Source organism: Gracilinanus agilis, chromosome 2 (assembly GCF_016433145.1).
Source record: "Gracilinanus agilis isolate LMUSP501 chromosome 2, AgileGrace, whole genome shotgun sequence".
Lineage (NCBI taxonomy): Eukaryota > Metazoa > Chordata > Mammalia > Didelphimorphia > Didelphidae > Gracilinanus > Gracilinanus agilis.
In genome coordinates this window covers 278623062-278642298 of record NC_058131.1, presented here as the reverse complement: position 1 = coordinate 278642298, position 19237 = coordinate 278623062, and the positions used below count along the sequence as shown (strand labels likewise).

Genomic DNA, 19237 nt, shown 5'->3' with positions numbered 1-19237 from the left:
CTTTATTGGGTATGCATAAGGGAATTAATGAATTTCAAACTGTATAACATCTATATCTTAGGGATAGAGGATGAAGATATTTACCAATATTGGAGAGGGGGAAGGAGAGGAAAAGATGGAGTTAGGAGCTCAGAAAAGTGAATAAAGTTTAAGAAAGCTGCTGAGGGAAATACAAGTATTTGCATCCACCAGAGATAAATAACAGGATTGCTAAGCCCCTCTATGTCAGACAGCTGTCTGAGAAAGTGGGCAACTGACAAAGCATAGACTAAATGAAAAGATGATGAATTTGGTGTCAGAAGACTGAGGTTCAAATCTCAGCTGGATTATATACTAGCTATATAACCTTGGTTAAGCCTTGGTATGAGCTAGTTTCCTTACCTATAAAATGGACTACATAGTTCTTTAGGTAATTTCCAGTTAGAATACTCTATGTTCTAATGATACATGTATAACCTAGTGGAACTGCTTGTCAGCTTTGGGAGGGGGGCAGGAAAGAGCCAAGGAGAGGAGGATCATGAATCATGTAACCATTGAAAAATATTCTAAATTTTAAAAAAGAAAAAAAAAGAATATTCTATGTTCAGAGATCCCTTCTAACTAGCATCTTGTGATCTGAATGTATAATATTGTAAATATGGTCTTCTAATTTCCTTCTTATGCCAACAGGTGAATAGTTGACAACGCCTTCTTCCTGTCAATCGGTCAGTCTGCCAACAATCAACAAGCTTTTATTAAGGGTCTACTATGTGCCAGGCACTGTGCTAAGAAATGGAATTCTAAAGAATGGCAAAAAAAATTGCCACTTCTCTGAAGGAGCTCACAGTCTAATGGGGGAGATAGCATGCAAAAACAACAATGTACACAAACATAAAATATATAGGATTCATTGGAGATAATCAACTGAGGGAAGGCACTATAGCATTGAGGATGATCATAAAAGGCTTTTTATAGAAGGTGGGATTTTAGCTGGGACTTGAAAGAAGCCAGGGAAGTCAGGAGATGAAGATGAGGAGAGTGTAAGAATTAAATTTAGATTTTGACTCAATATGAGAGTTATAAAAGTGATTGCTGTTTATAAAATATTAGCCCCTAAGTCAAAAATGACTGTTGGTAGTTTTTATTTACAACAAGGTAGAGATAGTGAAAGTGGGAAATATAGGAAGGAGACAAAGCCTGGTCTAGCCTACCAGCCCTAAGTGCTGCTCTGGTGAAGTCCAGCTCAGTCCCTGGCAGGAGCTTCCCCAAGTCCCCATCTCCATGTGGATTTCCTGGTAGTCCTCGACAAAAAGTCCCAGTGGTGTCTTCAGCCAGAGTTCCACCAACGCAGAATGACTTCCAAGGAAAATGTGTCTCTTCAGCTCTACTCACCAACATAGAATCCAAGGGAAGAGTCTCTCCAAAAAGTCAAGGAAGGAATGGTCTCCAAGGAACCAGTCTATCCAAAACCAAGGAAGGAAAAAGAGCCCATACCATGTTGGTCACTTCTTTTATATCCCTTTTTTCCATGTCATTTCCTGTCTCTCCTCCTCCTCTCAGAAACCAATTGCAGTCTTTCAATTTGCCTAGCACTGTCTAAGGGGGGCAGTGCTTTGTAGCCTTTGGGGGGGGGTGTGTAAACTAGTAAGTGACTTGTGAGAGCTCTCTTACCTAATGGCTAGCTAGCTACTAAGTAGGGGTACTTTAAGTTCTTGATTTAATTAACTAAAAGACAAAGGGAGAGTTAATTCTATCTTCATAATCCCCTCTTTGATTCTATTGGGAGAATGAGTATGATGAAATCTCCCAGATTTTATATGCCTAGTCTCCCCAATGAATCATTTGACATAACTTGTTTATACCTCTAAAGATCTTCTAACTAAAGGTGCATACAATATTGCACTTTCAAAGAGGAAATTTCAATAGTTGGAGATAAGAGAGAAATAAAAGAGAGAGAGCAAAACCAATGATTTGTAGGTGCAATGACAAAAAGCCAATTAGGGGACAATCTCTTTTGGCATAAGAGTTTACATTCAGAATAAACATGTTCAACCCCCTTCAGTTTGGTTGACTACATCCCAAAGTTAATTCTGGATCTTCTGATGCAGTGTAGGCTTCTTTAAAAGAGTATGGATAGCCCCTGTTATAACTACCATAGTCTCTAAAGTGTGAGCAGCTTGCCCCACCCGTCAAGCCTATAACCAACATGCTTTTCATGGAAAAGCTTTTGGTGGGAGCCCTCTGGCTTACACACCTTTTGAACATCTGCAAATTGACTTTATCACTATGCCAAAGGCTGGACATTGTAAATTTTGTCTAGTCATAGTGAATCAGCTGACCAGATGGCCGAAAGTGTTTCCTACCGCCAAAGCAATAGCGGCTTTTGTTGCCAAGATATTCTTAAAAGAGATTATTCCTCACTTTGGCCTGCCAGCATGTATTGATTCAGACAGGAGAACTCATTTTACAGACTCTGTTTTGTCTCAGATTTGTGTTTGGGGATCACTCCCAAATTCCATGCACCATATTATCGCCAGTGGTCGCTAATTAATGTAAGAATCAAATTTAGGTTTTGACTCAATATGAGAGTTATAAAAGTGGTCAGCGTTTATAAAATATTAGCCCCCTAAGATAAAATGACCGTTAGCAGCTTTTATTTACAACAAGGTAGAAATAGTGAAAGTGGGAAATATAGGAAGGAGACAAAGCCTGGTCTAACCTATCAGCCCTAAGTGCTGCTCTGGTGATGTCCAGCTCAGTCCCTGGCAGGAGCTTCCCCAAGTCCCCATCTCCATGTGGATTTCCTGGTAGTCCTCAGCAAGAAATCTCAGTGGTGTCTTCAGCCAGAGTTCCACCAATGCAGAATGACTCCAAGGAAAAGTATCTCTTCAGCTCTACTCACCGACGCAGAACCCAAGGGAAGAGTCGCTCCAAAAGTCAAGGAAAGAATGGTCTCCAAGGAATCAGTCTCTCCAAAAACCAACGAAGGAAAGAGCCTTGTTGGTCTCTTCTTTTATACCCCTTTTTTTCCACGTCATTTCCTGTCTCTCCCCCTCTTCACAGAAACCAATTGCAGTCTTTCAATTTGCCTAGCACTGCCCAGGGCTGGGCAGTGCCCTTTGGAGGTGAGAGTTTTCTCTAGTAAGTGACTTGTGAATTCTCTTACTTAAGTGTTAAGTAGGGGTATTTTAAGTTCCTGATTTGATTAACTAAAATTAGACAAATGGAGAGTTAATTCTATCTTCACAAGAGAGAGTATTCCAGACCTGGGGGACAGCCAGTGAAAATGCACCAAGCAAGAGAATAGCAAGGAGTCCAATGTCACTAGATTGCAGAATGTGTAGGAGTGGAAGGAGAGAGGAAAGGGGCAAGAAAACTGGAGTGGTAGGAGGGGGCCAGGTTATAAAGGGTTTTTAGTGACAGATAGTTTTGTATTTGCTCCCACAGGCAACAGGAAGCCACTGGAATATTGAAGAGGGGACAGGAGGGCAAGGACACACATGATTACCATTCATTTCTTCACAAAAATAGAAAGGAAAACTAGATACATGTGTGTATAATACATGTAATGTAACTATTATTACGTAGTCAGTAAATCCCATGAGGGCAGGGATCAAGTTAGCTAATCTTTGTATTTCCCTTCTAGTATATAGAATCCCTCCTAATATATAGAACCTAGTTCTTCTGAGAGCAGGGTTTTAATACAAGTTTATCAAATGCATGCATGAATTTTTAGGAGGTTCAATTTAGCTTCCCCTTGCTATATTCCTCCAGAGACTATTCCTTAATTCCTGAAAATTGAAGGTAGTGCCTTAGGCATCCAGTTTTTAGAATTCAGGACCCTTCCAGAAAGAGAGTGGATGACTTTTTCTCTTTGCTTTTTTTTTTTTTTAATCCTCACCTTCTGTCTTAGAATCCATACTGTGTATTGGTTCCAAGGCAGAAGAGCAGTAAGGGACAGGAAATTAGGGTTAAGTGACTTGCCCAGGGTCACACAGCTGGGAAGTCTCTGAGGTAAAATTTGAACCCAGGATCTCCCATCTCTAGACCTGGTTCTCAATCTGCTGAGCCACCTAACTGCCCTCAACAAACTTCCTTCTTCTCCTAGTGAAGTGTCTAGGAAATGTCTGAGGCCAGATTTGTTCTCAGGACCTCTTGACTCTAGGCCTGATACTTTATCCATTGCACCACCTAGCTGCCCCCTCTTTGCTTTTGAGGTCCACATGGTGCAGGTGCCCTCTCCCTGTGAATTCGGGGCTCTAGCCAGTATAGGACTCACATTCTTTTTTTCCATTCATCCCCTAGGATTTTAAAACTTCTTAAATGACCATCAAATACAATGAATGAGGTGAAAGAATTACTCAGGAACATCGAGCAGTCCTACAAACTCTTCCAGCAACAGCAGTTCACTTTTATTGCTGCCTTGGAGCACTGCCGAGAGAATGCTCATGACAAGATCAGACCCATCTCGAGCATTGGTCAGGTATGGAAGTGTCTCCTAGGAACTTTCCCAGGAGGAGGAAAAGGAGATAGGAAGACCCTTGGCCAGCCAAAGAGATGGGGAGAAAGTCACAGAGAACAATACTAGATTCCAAATGGTACATGGTTGGGGTTTTTTGCAAGCTTGGAGGAATCCAGAGGAAACTAAGCACCAAATCCTTGGAACAGGGCTTTGTAGTGAGCTTTTAGAGCCCTTGGGGAAGGTAATATTTTCTGGGACCTCACATGGTCACTCTCTTTAGCTGAAGTAGGAAGAAAGGGACTCACACTCCCTGAGGATCCTTCCCCATTGGAGAGAAGAGATTGGTGGACTACTTTGTTTTACGATTATCTCAAATCTAGAGGCCAGTCCCTATTAGTCATCATTTCATTTGCTCGACCAAGGAATTGAAATAGAATGTTTCTAAGGCGATTTGAAGTTCTAGATTCTCCAGTCACTAGAAACCTGGGGATTTTGCAATGAAAGGAAAGGAATACTATTTCTTAGCTATAGATACCCTGTCAAGGATCCTCTATTCATATCCAATCAATGGTCAAGCCTATACCCAACTGACAGCTTTCATAAGTGCCTAGACTTCAGAGTAAATAGTTACGAGTATTCTTGGTAAGTCAGGCTGTCGTGGGAGAGCTTTAGGTAAAACCCTGGATCTGGACAAGTTACCCTTGTCAAGAATGACAGACACAAAATAACTAGCTTGAAAATAAAAAGAGAAATTTATTAATTTGGAAGCAATGTTGAATGGTCAGGAGACAGGTGCAAGAGTGGACATTGCCTCCTACAGGAGATGGATTCTGGGCTTCTTACACATTTTAGACCACAGGGGCTATGCGACCAGAGATGAGAGGGGATGGAATGAGGTTAGGCAGAAGTGGGGAATGTTTGTCATCTGACCAGGGCTAGTGATGTTTTGTGACACAGAGGGTAACCAGGAATAGTTGAGGGAACAAGTAGATGTCCTAGATACAGGCTGATGGTTATCAGAGCATAACTGGGAGATGTATATCTGTGTCCATCTCAAAATCCAGGAGAGAATCCAAGGGAAATATTTCTTTCGGGGGTTCTTTCCTTATCATGGGCCTCTGATGTCCACAGTCACCTTTTCCTTAGCATCACAAGAATGTAAGGAAGGAAAGGAATTTTCCTGCTTTCTTTTTAACCTGAAACACTTTAGGAGTTTGGGGTGTCCAAGGCAAACCTGAGGTCTCATGCCAATATTTGCTTCTGTGTCCAAGGGACTCACTCACTGAGGATCCTTTCCCATTGGAGAGAAGAGATTGGTGGACTTTGTTTTATAGTCATCTCAGATCTAGAGGCCAGACCCTATTAGGTCATCATTTCATTTGTAGAACCAAGGAATTAAATCAGAATGTTTCTAAGGTGCTTTGTAGCTCTAGACTCTCCGGTCACTAGAGACCTGAGGATTTCGCAGTGAAAGGAAAGGAAGACTATCTAGTCCTTAGCTACAGATATCCTGTTGAGAATCCTCTGTTAATATCCAATTGATGGTCAAGACTTTACCCAACTGACAGCCTAGTGCCTAGACTTCAGAGTAAATGGCTATGAGTATATTCTTGGTTAGTTATGCTTGTTTCTGTGTCCAACAATGTTCAACTTGACAACCTCTGACTTTTTAAAACAGAACGAGGTGCTTGGGAAACAAAGTTGTTCCTAGTCACCACACACACACACACACACACACCTGGATACCAATGACCTTTCCTGGTGGTTACAGGGGGACTGAGTTAGGTTCCCCCTCTCAACCCCATCCACTCCCATTCTTCTAGGCTGGGATGGGCTGGAACCTGCCCAGACAGGTTAGGGAAAGTCTTATTAAATTTTCATTGTGAGCATTTATACCTCAATGGTAAACACCACAAATCAGGATCTGTTTTATTGTTTTGTTGATTGTCAAGTGATGGAGAAAATGTTAATAATGCAGATTAAACTCAAAAGTGGTATATTACTCTCCCCCCTCCATCCCCCCCAATTGTTAAACATTTACCAGCATCACAGTGATGATGGTAGGCATGGCTGTTGTTTAGTGATACAGCTCCTAGCCCCAAAGCATGCTTAGAGCAGATTTCTTATTGGCTCAACAGTCCAGATTATAGTCCACTCAAAAAGGAGAATGAGAAGGGAGTTGTTTTCTGTAGAAAAAATCAGAAGGAATGATCTCAGAGGAGGACAGTTTCCAGTTAAGAAATTGCATCAAGAAATACTGAAGCAGCTGGGTAGCTCAGTGGATTGAGAGCTAGACGTAGAGATGGGAAGTCCTAGGTTCAAATCTGACCTCAGACACTTCCCAGCTGTGTGACCCTGGGCAAGTCACTTGACCCTCATTGCCTACCCTTACCACTCTTCTGCCTTGGAGCCAATACACAATATTGACTCCAAGATGGAAGGTAAGGGTTTAAAAAAAAAAAAAAGAATAAGAGTCATTTGCTCCTTTCTGAAAAATAAGTAGCCATGGTGTTATGTAAAGAGTTATGGATTTAGGGCACTTAGATGGCTCAGTGGATTGAGAGCCAGGCCTAAAGATGGGAGGTCCTGGATTCAACTCTGGCCTTGGACTCTTCCTAGCTGTGTGACCCTGGACAAGTCACTTGACCCCCATTGCCTACCCTTACCACTCTTCTGCCTTAGAGCCAATACACAGTATTGATTCTAAGGTGGAAGGTGAGAGTTTTAAAAAAAAGAAAGAAATACTGAAGCCAGGCAGCTAGGTAGCTCAAGGGATAATGGAGCCAGACCTAGGGACAGAAGGTTCAAATGTGGCCTCAGACACATCCTAGCTATGTGACTTTGGGCAAGTCACTTAACCTCCATTAGCTAGCCTTTACCACTCTTCTGCCTTAGAAACCCATACTTAGTATTGATTATAAGACAAAAGGTAAAGGTTTAAAAAAAAAAAAAAGAAATACTGAGACTAGACTTTAAAGGGACTTGCTGCTGGATATAAGCGTTGCTAAGGAGAGGCTGGGCCATCACCCTCTCTTATAGATCATCAGGAGTAGAAGAAACCCTCAACAGTGGAATGGTAGGAGTTAGCAGAAGTGGCTGGTGGCAGGACAATGGATTGCTGAAACCCTGGGGTCCCTTCCAACCAGGGGTGTGCTGGAACCATCGACTTAGATGACCATTTCACTGGGAGCATTTAGACCTCAGAAATTGCAAATCTAAAAATCAGGGCTCAATTTACTGTTCTATTGATCATCTAGACTTAATAAAGGGATGGAGAAAATGTGAATAATGCACATTAAACTTAAAAGTGTGTAATGTTTAGCCAGTTGTTAAACATTTACCAGGATACTCTCGCTTCCAACCCTAAGACCTTTCCATCCTTGCACTCTCTTTGACAGTGATTTTGTTTTGTATTTTGGTTATCTGTGTAAGTGTCGAGGCAAATCTACCAAATTCTGCCCTGCCTTACTTACCCGTATTTGTTTGCCCTGCCAGGGCCTAACACACTTCTCTGACCTGAATAGCTTTTTTATAAAGGTTTATTTTCATCTCTTTCTAGCCACAAGTGATCTGCTAAGTCCAACTAGTTGAAAACCTAATGATCTTTAGCAAATTTTCATAAACAAAGAAAGATTGGCATCCAAGATTACTGTTAAGTATCCAGAAAGTGAAAATGTTCTCAAATTTCAAGAGAAAGAGAGGAAAAAAGAAACTTTCCTCCATTCCAATTCAAAAATGCAAAACTTCTATTGTTTGAAGCTGCTGGTTCCATTTTCCCAGAGAGAAGTGGTATTTTGTTTAACTTTACAACACTTGGAATTGCAGGTTGCAGGGCTGGACAGACACGTTACAAAAATGTCTGAAAACCCGCTTGATTTGTGGAGCAAATTTTAATCCTGGAGTTTAGATAAAGAAAGGGTATCTGCCTCTAGTCCCTTACCCTGGTCTGAACTCCAGAGTGCTTCCTCATAGGCATAATAACTGTGCCAACTCCATCAGCCCCTGGTCCTTTACTAAACTTCAACACAACCCCACCACTGAGTTGGCCTAATCTGGTGTTTCTTAAAGCGTAGCCAATGGGCTGGAAGAATTCGCATAGCTCTTGTGTTAAGAATATGACAATCTGGGGGCAGTTGGGTAGCTCAGTGGATTGACAGCCAGGCCTAGAGACGGGAGATCCTAGGTTCAAATCTGACCTCAGACACTTCCCAGCTGTGTGACCCTGGGCAAGTCACTTGACCCCCATTGCCTACCCTTACCACTCTTCTGCCTTGGAGCCAATACACAGTATTGACTCCAAGATGGAAAGTAAAGGTTTAAAAAAAAAAAAAGAATATGACAATCTGCACTTTATTTCGGGCCCCAAATAATTATTTACTTAGGATATGAGAGGTAGCTTAGGTGCATATCAGGTGGAAGGCTGGACTACGAATTGAAAAGACCCAAGTTCGGATTCTGTTTCAGACACTTACCAAACATGTAGGAGTGGGTAAGTTATTTTATTTAATCTCTCAGCTTCCGTTTTCTTATGTGTAAATAAAAATAACACCTACTTTCCAGGTAGGTGCAACAATAATCCTTGCTGTGAGAATTAAATGAGATAGCATTTGTAAAGCATTTTGCAAACCTTCAAATATTAAGTAAATTATAACTATTATGCCTATATATTAAGCAAAACCTCTCAGCTAAAGCAGAATCATTAATGGATTACCCCGAGGTGTGGCCTCATAGGATTTAGAGATAGAATGCACCTTGGAGGAGATTATCTTGCCCAGCCCTCTTATTTTATAGATATGGAAACTAAAACTCAGAAGAGTTAAGTGACTTGCTGGGAGTCACTCATTTACTCAATTACAAGAATTCAAACACATGTTTTCTGACTCCCAGAGCAATGTTCTTTCCATTATCCCACAAAAGAGACGGAATTAAAGTTTGAACCAGCCAAACTGAAGAAATTTGGGCTGGAAAAAAATCCCAGTCAGGATATTTCTGGGAGACCCCCACTGGGATGTGTGTGTGGAGAGGAAGGTGTGGGTGGGATGAAGTGGAAACACCACTGACCTGTGTCGCACCCACATGCTCATGCAGGTGCAGAACTACATGGAACACTACTGTAACAACAGCACCGACCATCGGATCCTTCAAATGTTCCTGAAAATCTGCATGGAGTTGAACAAGCTCTGCCAGCAATTTGAGGCCCTGCATCCTGGAACCCCAACCACCAACAACATCTTGGAGAAATGCAAAATTCTTGTTAGCCATAGTAATGACCTGAGCAGTCTAAGAGCAAGGTAGGTCCTGCAACTTGACCACCTCTGAGACCTCTTAAGGAGGCTCTGGGGCTGTCCGTGGTTCTGTCCCGAGTCTGGACGACACAAGATGTATGTACTCCGGCTAATCCAATGATGTTAGTGTTTGCCATGAGCCCTGGACTCGGGAGACGAGGATTCAAGCTACTCTTGATATTTACTAGCTTTGTAGTCAATTAAAATTCACTAAGCTTCCATTTCCTTCTCTAAAAAATAAGGCTAATACTTTTTTTTTTTAAATCCATGCCTTCCATCTTAGAATCAATGCTGATTTTGGTTCCAAGACAGAAGAGAGCTAAAGGGCTAGGCAATGGAGGTTAAGTGACTTGCCCAGGGTCGCACAGTTAGGGGAATATCTGAGGGCAGATCTGAACCTAGGGCTTTCCATCTCTAGGCCTGGCTCTCAATTCACCTATTTGCCCCCAAAGATAATACTTTTAATATTTGCCTCACAAAGTTTTTGTAAAGCATTTTGCAAACTCTCAGTACCAAGTATCATTGCCTGGGGGCAGATAATCTGAGAACTCTCATCCTCCATTCCTATTTCTTCCACAGCAGTGCATAGCTGCATTTGCCAAAATAACTTTCTAGAAAACCACAGGCCAAAGGAGAGACACCTTGGAATCTCAAAATTCACTGAAGCCAGCACCATGGGTAATAGAGCCTGGGAAATAACCCACTAGAAGTGCTCCAAAGGTCTCAAGTCCTTAGAAAGCAATGCTTTAGGGGGCAGCTGGGTGGTTCAGTGGATTGAGTGCCAAGTCTAGAGATGGAAGATCCTGGGTTCAAATCTGGCCTCAAACACTTCCTAGCTATATGACCCTGGGCAAGTCACTTAACCTCCATTGCCTAAACCTTAGCCACTCTTCTGCCTTGGAACCAATACATGGTATTGATTCTAAGACAGAAGGTAAGGGTTTAAATAAAAAAGAAAGTAAGCAATGCTTTAGGGGCAGCTAAGTGGTACAGTGGTTAGAATGCCGGGCCTGGAGTTGGGAGGACCTGGATTCAAATGTGGCTTCACACACTTCCTAACTATGTGATCTTAGGCAAGTTAATTTAACCTCCATCATTTGGCCCTTCCCTCTCTTCTGCCTTGGAACTGATGCTTGTATTAATTCTAAGTCAGAAGGTAAGAGGTTAAAAAAACAAAAACAAAAACTTACTTACCAGGCCCCTCCTGGCCTCCCTCACCCAGCATACATGTGGCCAGACAGTGGATGGGGAGCCAAATAAAGATAAGCAGCTTGGTTCCTTTATGTACTGTTGTTATTGGTCAGTCATTGGGGTTTTCTTGGCAAAGATACTGGAGTGGTTTTGCCATTTCCTTCTCCAGCTCATTTTAGGAAACTAAGGCAAGCAGGGTTAAGTGTCTCACCCAGAGCCACATAGCCAGGAAGTATCTGAAGCCAGATTTGAACTCAGGGAAATGGTCTTCCTGTCTCCAGACCCCACTCTCTAGCCAGCACCCACCTCGCTGACCTTCCTCATAGTTACCTAGTCCTTATAACTGAGCAACAGTCCTACTGATAAAAGTTTAGGTAATCTAGTTCCCTTCTAGGATCTCCTCCCTCCTAAATTCATCCCAATGAGAGAATGAGGTTGTAGGTACGGAGCCTTTCACACTGTTACCTGTGTGACCTCGGACAAGTCATAGCTTCCTGGGACGTTTTTCTTCAGCTATAAAATGAGGGAATAAGAACGTTTTATCATGGCTTTCTCTGCTCTAAAGTCAATGGTAGGCTCTGTCCATTCTGACCCGGAAGCCACTCTTCCCCTCCCAAGGGTACCCAGCTATTTTCGGGCATGCTTTTTTGGATCACCCCCTATCCACTCCATCTAAACGTAAGACCTGTGGAGCTTTCCCTTGTTCCCCAAAAGCAGGGTTCTACACAGCTCAAATGAGTTACATAGCACAAAAGAGCCTGAACACTGATTGGCAAGATCAGGCGTTAAAGAGAGCTTAGCAAACGTTTGGTGACAAAAGCTTGGGCCTGGGCAGGGAGGATTGACTCCTGATCATCTGTTGCCCTCTTTTTCCCACCCTAAACAGATACCCTCATGATGTGGTCAACCACTTGAGCTGTGATGAGGCAAGGAATCACTACGGAGGAGTTGTGAGTCTCATCCCTATAGCACTGGACTTAATGAAAGAATGGATCGCCCACTCTGAGAAATTACCACGCAAAGCAGCTCAACATGTGAGTGACCAGAAGGGTGACAAGAAGAGTACAGGAGCCAGAATTAAATGCCATTCCATTGGCACACAGACTTTGGTTAAGAGAGAAAGAAATAGGGACCCTAAGAAACAGAACAAATTTAGAGGAAAAAATCAAGGGAAAAGTCTCATTCCTCCTTGGAGACCACCAGGGGGACCTGTCCTTTAAAAATTAAAGCCAAACATTTAAAAATGGATAAATTGGGGGTGGTTCGTTATTTAATTTGGTATCCACTACGTTTTTTACTTCTACTCCACGCCCCCCCAAGCCTCCCCCACCCCACCCCCAATTGTCCCTGCTAATCTTGACTTGAAAAGGGGCTGGCCCAGACAGTACTGTAAGCCACTTCCTCTTTCTTCTTCCTCCTACTCTAACTTCTCCCAGCCTAAGGGCCTACAGAAGAGGGTCTCAGATTAAGTGAGGAATAGTTAGTTAGATGTGTAATGGAAGGAGCCAAGGCCTGGGAGCCAGGGAGAATTTTTAGTCCCAGTTTTGCTACTAAGCAGGTGTGTGACCTTGGGCAAGTCACTCTGGGCTTCAGTTGAAGTGAGGCTAGGCTAAAAGAACTCTAAGGTTCCTTCTAGCTCTATGCGGAGGATTAGAGGGAATCCTGATGAGAGGGGGTGGTAAGAAGAGAACATGGTGGCTCCATTAAAACTTTATTTTGTGAGCCAACTTCCTTGGAGGGAGGAAAAATTTCCCCATCTCCTCCACTTGACATACCTGGCGAGTCAGATCACCTGGGTTCTGTTCTCTACACAACTACCATATCTTTTCAGGCAAGTCACAAAATGTTGCTATGCTTATTTTACAGGGATGTATGTGACATTTATTGTGCTGACCTTTTAAAATGCTTTCAGGTCTTTGGAGTAAAAATAGTAACCGAATGGGATCAGTTCCTACTACCTAGCCCCTATTTCTATATTTCCATGCCATATTAGCAGATTAATGTTTTTCAGAATCAATTGTGGGCCAACATTTTTAAAATGTGTCACTAGCATCAAGCCTGCCAGTAGTGATGTCTGACTGTTGATTTTCCCTTTACAGGGGGCGACTTAGCTTCTGTACTCTTGCTTCCTCGGGGGAGACACTCAAGAATTAAAGTGCTCCACCAGCTATCTGGCTTGGTTTATTGAGATTTTCCCCTTTCTGTACCCTCGGTTTATCCTAAAACATCAAAGGGACATTTAAGCTATCTTCAGACAAGCAGAAATGATTTGGCCATGCCTTTTCAGTGTAATCTAGGCCATTACTTGCCCCAATTGTATATAATTTAAAACTAGCTACAGCTCTTAAAAAAAAGAATCCTAACTTCAGGATAGTTAGGGTAAAAATAAAAGATTTTTTAAATAAAAGCCTTAATCTTAAATAGTCGAGTCATTGGCTGAGGAAAGGGAGTAGAAGAAAAGGTACAAATGTACTCTTAAAGCTGATATATTTTAAAATGCAGAACTTGCTGAAATCAGAGTCACAGCTATGTGTCTTGCATAAAATTCCAATTCTGAGATGCCATTGTGGGGGGTGGGAGTGGCAAAGAAGTGACTCCTCATATGCTATGGGGAAAAGAAGTCCAAAATGGTCACAAAGACAGGAGAGTTCCTTGGAAAGTTGAGACTTTCATTTATCTAATGAAGCTAGCTTTTTAACACACTTGAATTGTCAGAATTTTGGTTAACTTTAGTTAACTGTTTTTATAAACCCTTAACATAAATCAGTTCCCCCATAATCTTTGAGGTCTACAAAATAAGCAGGTCTTCTGAAAGCAATGACTAGTTCTTCCTAGGATAACAAATATTTCTCTAGCCACTGGTATGCTGACTCCACCCACTGTGTCTACAAAGGGTAGACACAGAAAGTTTTATATATTTTACCTTGTCTCACCTAAAAATTCCCATCTAAGCAAGGCTGAAACCTGAACAAAAATCTGACAATTCAAACATACAATTTCCTCTACCAAAAATATTCCAGATAAGTTTGGAGTCCATAATCTTTAGATACAAGGATGACACAATGACCTACAAGTTAGGACACATTTTCGGCTAGTTGTCTACTATTGATATAAAATCTACTAAGATATGTATTCTTCTTTGGTCCCTTTTTAGTCGTAATCAAGAGGTAAAATCTAAGTACATCTATTAATCTCTCTGGTACAGAGATTCAACTAAACGAAATTTAAGGGCCTATGTGTGAAACCTTGAGCTAGGCATTAGGTTTTAGCAAATAAATCCCACACCTTTGATTTGCTAACAAAATGTCTCTTGCCAAATTTTCAAGTACCTTAGACTGGTTAAATCAGTTGAGGCTGAAAAGTAATTTTTATATTAAGAGAATTAAAACCCTATTCTTGATTATTTAGTATTACCATTGCCCTCAAATCCTCAGGGTAGCATGTCCCCCATCTCAGTTTAACACAGGAAAATAGTGCAAAACAATAAATTTTTATTTGTTCACAGTTAGACACAAGCAACTGCCTTGACATTTTTAGAACATTCTAATAAGGACAGCAAAACCTTTTGATTCCAATTCTTATTCACTAGGATTGTACCATTTTCCCTTGCAGTTCATATTTATGGCATTTACTGTGGATTGTTTTTGACATGCTTACAAGCGTGAGGCAGGGAACGGATTGAACCTTTTTGACAAAAGATGACATTTTTAGATTTGGACTAAAAGCAGTTAAAAAAAGTGTTGCCACTTCACCAATGGATCCCTTTAAACTGCAAGTTCACTCTATCATTCTGAAGATCCGCAGTTGAGGTTTACAAAACTAGATTATGTCCTTAGCAAAAAATCTGTTCCTCCATAATCTTCGTGGTCCATAGAAAAAGTCTTCCAAAAATGATTCCCAATTCTTCCTAGTGTAAAACACCTGGCTTCTCCTGGGTAAACCCATATTAGAGTCAACACCATACGATCCTGCTATAAAGAACATCCCTCCCTCCTCTCCAAACATGGCACTTGGGTTCAGCCTCAAGTTACAAACTCCCAAAGGTATCCTCTGGAAGGAGATCTAGCTCAGTAAGTAAGCCAGTCTGTTTTTCAAGGATAATTTTTGTGGCAAAGTTACATTTAGCTATTACTGAGCAGTGGGGAAAGGGACAAAAAAATTCACTCGATCTTCATTAATTCATCTCAGGGGTAGGAAACTAAAATTGGGTAGAAAGAACTGTCCATTCACAGTGGTGCCAATTTAGCTTTGTGGACAAATCAGAGTTCACACTTCCCCTCATATGAGAATGTAGATTGCAGGAGTTAAGAAAACTGAACCGTTATGTTTTCATTAAGCACACATGTAGCTACACAATGAAGCCTAATATAGATAAGGGCACACAACAACAACTTAGGGGCCAGTTCCCTTATATAAACCCATTCCTTATTTAGCTGGATAAAGTTCTTACTGGTAAAAGCTTAGACAGGTGCAACTAATTTGCAAGAGGGACTACTCTGAAAATGCCATCTCACATACACACAGCAAGCGAACTTCAGACTGATTACAATTTCGAACACTCATTATGGGGGAACTATAAAGCACGTACCATGAAGAGTGAAGAATGCAACAGGCTAAACTGACCAAAACACTCACTTCTCCATCGATTATATGAAGCATACCATCCTTTATCAGATCAGTGATCAATCCGGCCCAGTATTTTGTCTGAGAGTGACACCAAAGGCAATTATTGTGAGAAAACCTGGCTGTTGGCTGAAGCAACTTCAAAAGGATAGGCACATGTCCCACTCCTAGTTTTTCTGTTAACAACCTCTTATGGATCAACCTTTCATAAATTTATGTAAATTGTTCTTGAATCTCCAAGCCATTTTATCATCATATTCCAAAATTTGCTACCCACTACCAAGGATCACTTAAGCTTTCCAAAAATTACCTCTATCTTCAAAGGAGTACTTTCTAGTTCTAGTATTTCAAAATGATGAAAAATGACACCTTTTCCTTTGTTAATTCTTGACTAGGAGACCCAAATGTGGTTTATATTTTTTTGTCTGTCCTCAAAAACTCCCATCATTGATTGCTTCATTCTTGCTGCCCTTTTGCTGACTGAGCTCTGGCTTTGTCCTTCCTAAGCAAATCAAACTGTGTAACAAAATTCCATATACAGGTGAAACATGGTTTAATATTTTTCATTTTGTTTTCAATTCCTTCCTATGAAGTTTGCTTCTACTTTTCTGATTTTTCATGCCATAGCAACATTGTCCTTAAGAGGTAATGATTTTCAGGTTGGTCTTAGATGTTAATAGCTCAACTTTTAAAGTATGATTTGGATAACGTACATTATTGACACTTGCTCTTACTGATATTCATCTATCTTCTTTCTTCCCACTTTGACTTCATGAGGTCTTCCTGAAGCATATCCCCACAGGCTTGGTATTTCACTATCCAGAAAAGCTGAGTGACACCCACAAACCTTGATATTTCATTTGCAAAAAATGTTAAATGATGGCTTCAAGAAATCCTGTATCTCATCCACAAAAATTACCATTATCCCTTATGCTTTGGTTCATGACACTAAGCAAACTCCTTATCCCTGGCCATTCTTCCTAAACCAATAGCAATTCAATTTTCAACTTTCTGATGTCCTTTGTCAAAGGCAATGAAAGCCTAAAATTTACACTTTCAAATGTGAGCAGATTCAGAGGCATGATTTCTTTCTATTGTTAGTATAGTTATTTCCTTCTCTTCCAACTCCACCCCAAAGGTCCACAGGATTATATTTGCGTTATTGCTACTAACCATTATAATTGATTCCATCAGCTTGATAGGCACCAGACTCACCAGTCTATAGAGTTCAAAGTTTCCCAAGGAATAGGAATCAGTGGTAATCTCATAGTTCTCTGATCTGGTGAATATTTCTAACTGGTTAAACATTTGGCCTAACTGTTCCTTAATTTTTAGTATGTTGATAATGCTTTGATTCTTAAGCAGATTCCACTCAATCTATGATTTATTTACACTTAATTTGATATTTGTCTAGGATACCCTATGCTTGCACCTTTATTTGTTCCAATAATTGACCCACATATTTCAAGAGGATTCAGGAATAGAGCCTTTCTTCTATATCCTTTTCATCCTCTGAAGAACTTTTTGGACTGTGATCCCACTGACATTCTAGCTTACTTCATGCATTATTGTTTTTTGTTTTTAAATCCTTCAAAAAGTATATGCAGAATAAATGCTTTTTTAAAAGCCTATTTTATATCTGTTCTTCATTTACTGCAGACTTAAAATTTATGTAATTACAGAATGTTTGACTTGGATGGAACCTTGTAAAGTTATTTAACCTGACCTTCCTCATTCTATATAAACTGAAGCTCAGAAAGAGGAAGTTACTTAGCAGAGCTGAGTCTGGAACTTCTGTTCTGACTTCCAGTCTCAGGCTTATACCAGATTACCTCCATTTTAAAATGATCACTTGTACAATCTCTTTCTCTATATGAATATAAAGATACAAATTTCTTTTTTTTCTCCTTCAAAAGGCCTTCTTTAATTCACTTGTTAGCCATGTAGGGCTTTTGTTCAAGTACCTAGTATTTTTCAACTTGTAGCACATTTTTCCTGGGCTTTGAAGAGGGCATGTTTAAAAAGTTTTTAGGGTTATCATAACTTGCTAATCAGAAAATGGTATTTTGGCTTTGTTGCCTTTTTCTAAAAATGAATAATTTCATGTTAGGTGTTTGGGGCTTTCCTTCTTCAACCAGAAAGATCAAACTACATGTGTTGTGACAGTTACTAAAACACTGGGTCACTCATGAATAAATCCCAAACAAGTTTCGGTCTACTATTCTGAAGTTACTCTCTAAGGTAACTCTTGTAACAAGGAAAAAAACCCCAAAACCTTACACCTTACCTCCACATCTTGTCCTGATGAGGTATTCTGCCAAATTAAGTGTGGATAACAGAAAGCCCCCATATTATTAAGCTAGCCTAATTTTGTCAATTCTAACCTAATTATTTCCTGTTTAGTCTCAACATGGGAAGGGATACCAGTTAAGTCTTAATACCATGTATTTTTATTATTTAAAGCATAGTATCCTGTACTTCATTGCCCAATAAGATTTAAGAACCTTCATCTTCTCCTGGCTTTCCCTATACTTCTATTCTTTTTGCAATGTCTGTAGGCCCCGAGTTATCCTCTAGTCTTCAAAACATCACTTGTAATTAATTCTGATCTTTACTACCTTATATTCCAACTGAAGCATTTCTTAGGTTTCTAATATCTATTTCAAGGCTTTGGCAGATCTGGGTTTTCTGCCACTCTCCCCTGGCAGTCCTCTGACTGAAGTACAGAGCCGTTCCTTGTCCACATTTGTCTTATCACCCAAATGGGTCCTGTGTTGATCTGCAATTGTTATAACTTCTCAGACTTTCCCTCAAAACCCAAATCACCACTGAAACTTAGAATTCAATAGTTCCACCCTATCTGCACACTAAGCACCTAACATAGTATGAAAAAAAGCTGTAGATCTGTTGGCCTAAGCCCTACTGAGAAAATTATGCCAGACCTAAGAAAAGATGGTCACATAGCTACAAAACAAATGACATTGAGATTTCTTTGGAACTTCTGATCTTTTCTGGTGCAGTTTTAGAGAATGAGATGAACAAGGAGGGATCATGAAAAGAAATGGAGAAAAAACAAGGAAAAAGGTCCAGCCAGCCCAAGACTTGCCTGAGGACACATTAACTTTTCCACAAGGGTTCCTTAGGTAAATCTCCAAAGTCTCCATTCTTTTTCTCCCCAGAGTTCAGGTTTCATCACCTGCACCCCCCCGCCCCCAGTTGTGGTTAGAAGAGTACCAGCTTTTCAGCCAACACCAATAAATAAGAGGTAGAGGGGAAGGAGGGATGGTGTTTCACCAAACCTCACAGCTCCAGCTCCAGTTCTTTGAAATGGCAAAAGAATGGGTTCACACCAAACTTTCTAGGAAGCATTATCAGAGCATCCAAAGAACATATCCCTGTTTTCTCGATTCACTGCTTTGGGTGCTGACATTCAGAACCAGAAAGCAGGAAGAAAAAGCCAAATACATCTAGATGCCTTCCCTTGGCTCTGTAAACTGCATCCTAGAAAGGAATAAAACCAAACTTACCTGTACCACTACAAATTAACTGGCCTGCACTGAAAACTGGGCAAGCTACTTGAGCTTCAGTAAAGCAGAAAGTTGTGTGCGTTATTTTCAAAGATTAAATTTGGCCTCATATTGCACAGGTTTATAGGATGCAATCATATGGGGAAAGGAGGAAGATACTTATGTGAACT

The 19237-nt window shown here is 40.7% G+C and overlaps 1 protein-coding gene across 1 annotated transcript; it reads left to right on the top strand.

Moving 5' to 3' along the window:
• The first annotated feature begins 4318 nt into the window (after positions 1-4318).
• SPACA9 (sperm acrosome associated 9) lies at positions 4319-12137 on the top strand. The gene is made up of 3 exons (XM_044661313.1): positions 4319-4462; positions 9530-9732; positions 11804-12137. The coding sequence occupies exons 1-3, from the start codon at positions 4319-4321 to the stop codon at positions 12135-12137; spliced, it is 681 nt and encodes a 226-aa protein (XP_044517248.1).
• The last annotated feature ends 7100 nt before the right edge of the window (positions 12138-19237 follow it).